Source organism: Sinocyclocheilus grahami, unplaced genomic scaffold (assembly GCF_001515645.1).
Source record: "Sinocyclocheilus grahami isolate Dianchi unplaced genomic scaffold, SAMN03320097.WGS_v1.1 scaffold730.1, whole genome shotgun sequence".
Taxonomy (NCBI): Eukaryota; Metazoa; Chordata; class Actinopteri; order Cypriniformes; family Cyprinidae; genus Sinocyclocheilus; species Sinocyclocheilus grahami.
Window position 1 is genome coordinate 66,487 of NW_015505909.1, and position 5,584 is coordinate 72,070.

The 5,584-nt window shown below is 42.7% G+C and overlaps 1 protein-coding gene across 1 annotated transcript in view; it reads left to right on the forward strand.

Annotated features, from left to right (window-relative positions):
- Positions 1-4,861, forward strand: part of bub1 (BUB1 mitotic checkpoint serine/threonine kinase) — a 29,277-nt gene extending 24,416 nt beyond the window's left edge. Inside the window, exons 19-23 of the mRNA XM_016244661.1 lie at positions 765-926; positions 2,596-2,753; positions 2,839-3,016; positions 4,252-4,358; positions 4,446-4,861. Of these exons, the coding sequence (XP_016100147.1) occupies positions 765-926; positions 2,596-2,753; positions 2,839-3,016; positions 4,252-4,358; positions 4,446-4,641 (801 nt within the window). The 3' untranslated portion in view covers positions 4,642-4,861. The remainder of the gene's footprint in view (positions 1-764; positions 927-2,595; positions 2,754-2,838; positions 3,017-4,251; positions 4,359-4,445) is intronic.
- The last annotated feature ends 723 nt before the right edge of the window (positions 4,862-5,584 follow it).

The window sequence follows — 5,584 nt, forward strand, 5'->3', positions numbered from 1 at the left end:
GCGTTACTTTTTAAATCTGGACAGGGCTTGCTTGTTTGTTTTTAAAATAAAAAAGTTATATTTTTGGCGAATATAAAAGCCTTTTCACACCAGAAGTGAAATGAATAAGCCTCAATAAGGCTGAAGGGAAAGTACAGTAGAATACAGAAGTAGACATTTCAACACACTTCAGCAATAAACAAACACACACAAATGTTGTCTAGAGTAATTAGTGCTTATTAGTACGCTTGAACTGCATCATCGAAGCTCAGAAGCTAATAGAGTGGGATTAAATACATAAAGCATATTTGTGTTTAACATTTAGTTATTGCAGGTTTGCGTCATATTCTGAGTTGCATGATTTTTATTCATTTTGAGGAATACTGAATCTGTGTTTTTTTTGTGAGTGAGATGAATTAATGCGTATTCATATTTATTTTAGAACTACAGTAACATCTGATTTCTCTCAGCATGGGGACAGGAGAGCCGTCAGTCAATAAATTGGAGAAAAAAAGTAACTTATTTGAAAAAAATATTTCTTTAAATAAACTCAGATATTCTCTTGTAAATTAAAAAGTAATGCGTTACTTTTACTAGTTACTTGAAAAAAGTAATCTGATTACGTAACTCGCGTTACTCCCAACACTGCGAGCATCATGTTTAAACTCATGGTGCTGCATGAGGTGCTACGTTGGTAGAAATTAAGCAAATAGCAGCTTTTCTTTTCTTTTCTTGTCTTGAATAGCAACTAGCTTCTGTTTGTTCTTCCTCCGCTGCCCTCGTAGGTGCAGAAGCCAGCGAACCCGTGGGAGTTTTACATGGACAGCCAGCTGAACGCCCGTCTGCAGCCCAGCGTGCGGCACCTCTTTAACACCATATACTCTGCCCACCTCTTCACCAACGGCAGCGTCCTGATCGGAGAGCTGCACAACTGTGGCACGCTGCTGGTGAGGACCGCCGGTGTGCATAAAACGCTTCACAGCCCATCAGACGAGGGCCACTGTCCTCAAACATGAAGGCCAGTCGTTCCACAGTCTTCATCTCTAGTTTGACTGGCCAGTAGGGCTGTGTGATATATATCGACTGCGATAATATCGTAATTGTTGTTTTAACGATGTGCGATTTGACATTGAGTATTTAGCAAAAAACACCCCTACAGAGTGCACGCATACATCACGTGAAGTCTAGACTAGTGCGAGTGCATTTAGTGTGTGTTCTTTCACTGCATGATTCAGTCTATTAAAATGCATTTAGAAGGATCACAAATTCAAGACATGATGGCAGAAAATGTATATATTTATACCACTTCATATAGTTAATAATCAATTTCACACGAAGAGTGCCGTTTTTCTCCAAATATTACCATGATTACAAATGTGATATTGATTTTTTACAACTGTTAAGCATAAGTTAATCAAGAGACTTACGTTTTAGACAGCATATTGCCTGTTTTTGCTCTATTTCGACAACAAAAATAATTCCAAACACAGCCACAGTGCTGTTCTGCGTCTCTGAGTAACATGACGGTGTTTCGTTCCCGAATGAATCGGCCGTTTAAATGATTCGGTTCAGTCGCAATGACTCGCTTATTAACAGTCACTTGCTGCCACCTGCTGGTGGTTTTAATTTCTTTTATTATTTAAATAATTTCAAATATCAGTATTCAACGTTTTATGATTAATATATCAAAACATTATTTATGCATTTGTAATTGCAGGGTAAATGCATTCATGTCTTGCGTTAAACAGCGTGTAAATACATCTAAATGCCACTTCAGATGCAGATTCTGTGTTGATTTAATTTGCTCGGTAACCGCCCAAATGTCTTATTGTTCTAATTCACTGATTAAATGTAAGAATTTCACTCAAAAGATCATATACATTTCTAGAAAAAATGGCTTTATAAAGGTAAAAAATAAGTTTAAACTTATTGGAAAGGATTAATTTCTCTGTGTGAACTGACCAGCACACAGAATATGAAGAATATCAAAAACTTTAGGAGTCCGCAGTCTTCGGCAGTCCTTAAGGTATGAGCACAATAACACACTCGGCAAAATATCGTCTAATTATCGTTATCGATAAAATCTCCAAAAATATCGAAGTATTATTTTTTGTCAATATCGCACACCCCTACTGGCCAGTAAACAACACCGATTTTTAAACAAAATGGTGTATTCATGTAACCAAAGAGGTTCTGTTTTCAAATTTGACTGCTCGTGAACTTATGTACTGCTTTATGGGATCGTTCACCACAAAATCAGTGAGTACTGTAGAGCAGTGGTTCTCTACCAGGGGGCCTCAAGATGACTTAAAATTATTTTTAAAAAACACACTCAAAACAAGCATTAAAATAAGCTAAACAACCAAAAATCACGATATTACTAATTTTGTTTCATCCTCTAGACAACTGCTTTATTTCTTTTAAGAGCCAGCAGTCTTAAAAACCTGTATATATGAGGAAGCCCGGTTTTTGAATAGACAGTGTGATTTTCTAGAAGTCAGTCCATGTGAGTTTGTCAGTTAGCCACATGCCTGAAGTGTGCTGTGCAGCCGTCCGCCCATGTTAGGACAAACGCAAGCGAATGTAGCTGAACGGTGGTGTTGTGTCGTCCTCCAGAGAGCTATAAACCTGTACAAGAGCCGCAGTGAGAAGGTGATGCCGCAGCCTCTGGTGCTGTACTTCACCGTCTGCATCCTGCACATGGTGGAGCAGCTGCATCAGGCCAGCATCATACACGCCGATATCAAGCCCGACAACTTCCTTTTGGGAGAGAGGTACGTGCTTTCCCAGCATGCACTGCAGGAGTGTGGCGGCCCGGCGGGTGCAGGCTGAATGACGTGTGCTGTCGCTTTTGTTCAGGTTTCTGGAGAATGACTGCTTTGAGCAGGATCACCTAGAGCACGGCTTGGCTCTGATTGACCTCGGGCAGAGCATCGATATGACGCTCTTCCCAGAAGGCACTGCGTTCACTGCCAAATGCATGACTTCAGGCTTCCAGTGTGTGGAGATGCTGAGCGGCCGACCCTGGACCTATCAGGTGAGCATCATTTCAGCAAGCCTGAAACAGATCGACTCCTGTTATGATACTTCACCAGTGCTGGATAGATTTGCAAACTGTAGGCCATTACTGATTGCAGATTACATGATGGAAATTGTAGTTAGTAACGCAGTCTATTAGAGAACTAATTTTAGGTAATGCATTCGGACTACTTTTTGATTACTTTGAGGTTACTTTTGACCTAACTTATTAATCACATAGATATGAATAGGATTATTTTGTACTGTTTTGATATAAAATATTCCATTCTTAGTCAACAAAATGAAATGCATTAAAGGGTCGTGAACTGAGAAATCAAGATTCCTTTGATCTTTTGACATATAAGAGGTCACTGTACTACAAAAACATCCTGTAAGTTTCAGAACTCTAAACTACTGTCTAAAAACGGCTTATACTGAAGCCAATTTCCCAGGTTGTGGAATGTGCTGTTCTATGATGTAATAGTGTGGCTAAACTTCGCCTCCGCAGAAGATGATCAGTGCCTGCTTCTACATCACTGCCTGTTTAGCCCCGCCCACCGATTCTACGTCACTGCCTGTTTAGCCCCGCCCACCGATTCTACGTCACTGCCTGTTTAGCCCCGCCCACCGATTCTACGTCACTGCCTGTTTAGCCCCGCCCACCGATTCTACGTCACTGCCTGTTTAGCCCCGCCCACCGATTCTACGTCACTGCCTGTTTAGCCCCGCCCACCGATTCTACGTCACTGCCTGTTTAGCCCCGCCCACCGATTCTACGTCACTGCCTGTTTAGCCCCGCCCACCGATTCTACGTCACTGCCTGTTTAGCCCCGCCCACCGATTCTACGTCACTGCCTGTTTAGCCCCGCCCACCGATTCTACGTCACTGCCTGTTTAGCCCCGCCCTCCGATTCTACGTCACTGCCTGTTTAGCCCCGCCCACCGATTCTACGTCACTGCCTGTTTAGCCCCGCCCTGCCTGTTTGACCCCCGCCCACCGATTCTACGTCACTGCCTGTTTGGCCCCCGCCCACCGATTCTATGTCCCTGCCTGTTTGGCCCCCGCCCACCGATTCTACGTCCCTGCCTGTTTAGCCCCCGCCCACCGATTAAACTTTTAATGCACACCTGCCAGCCAATCAGAATCAAGTATTCAGGTAGAGCATGGTATAATGTGATTTATGAGATTCACACTGATTTTCTGTCCTGTTGGTGTTGTGCACACTCATGTCTGCCATTCTGTATTTCTGACAGACTGATTATTTTGGCGTTGCGGGGACGGTCTACTGTATGATGTTTGGGACGTACATGCAAGTTAAACAGGAAGGTGGCATTTGGAGAACCAATGGAGTTTTCAAAAGGTAACGTGAAAGCGTGCTGGATCATGTGCCGACTAGTGATGAAGTGCAGTTTTGAGGTGACTGTAATGTTGGTTCTCTCTGTATCAGGAACGTTCACGCTGATCTGTGGCAGGACTTCTTCCACACGCTGCTGAACGTGCCGGACTGCAGCTCTTTGCCGTGTCTGCGCAGCCTCCGCCTGCGATTCGATGCCGTCCTGCAGCAGAATTACAGCAGCAAACTGCGCAGTCTGAAAAACAGGCTGGTGGTGCAGATCCTGGAGGCTCGCTCCTCACGCAGATGATGCTCCTGCTTTCAAAGCTTTGGTCTGCTGTGAACACTGAGGCTTCATTCAGCCGTATTCAAACACTGCCACTTTCTGTAGGTGAGACGCTGTCTGTGTAGAATGATACACACTGCTTTCTTTTTTCCATTGCTACTTCATTTTACTCTGATGATTTTAAATTGTAAAAAAAATAGCCAATGGAGCCTTTTGTAGATTTCAATAAATCGTGGTTCAGAAAACCCCCTTGTGTTTTTTGCAGTTCATCTGTGTCACACTAGATGGCACTGTTGGACAGATAAAGAAGTTCAATTAATTTGATTGAAATTTTTTTTACTATGAGCCTTATTATATACAGTGGGTACGGAAAGTATTCAGACCCCCTTAAATTTTTCACTCTTTGTTATATTGCAGCCATTTGCTAAAATCATTTAAGATCTTTTTTTTTTCCTCATTAATGTACACACAGCACCCCATATTGACAGAAAAACACAGCATTGTTGACATTTTTGCAGATTTATTAAAAAAGAAAAACTGAAATATCACATGGTCCTAAGTATTCAGACCCTTTGCTCAGTATTTAGTAGAAGCACCCTTTTGATCTAATACAGCCATGAGTCTTTTTGGGAAAGATGCAACAAGTTTTTCACACCTGGATTTGGGGATACTCTGCCATTCCTCCTTGCAGATCCTCTCCAGTTCTGTCAGGTTGGATGGTAAACGTTGGTGGACAGCCATTTTTAGGTCTCTCCAGAGATGCTCAATTGGGTTTAAGTCAGGGCTCTGGCTGGGCCATTCAAGAACAGTCACAGAGTTGTTGTGAAGCCACTCCTTCATTATTTTAGCTGTGTGCTTAGGGTCATTGGCTTGTTGGAAGGTAAACCTTCGGCCCAGTCTGAGATCCTGAGCACTCTGGAGAAGGTTTTCGTCCAGGATATCCCAGTACTTGGCCGCATTCATCTTT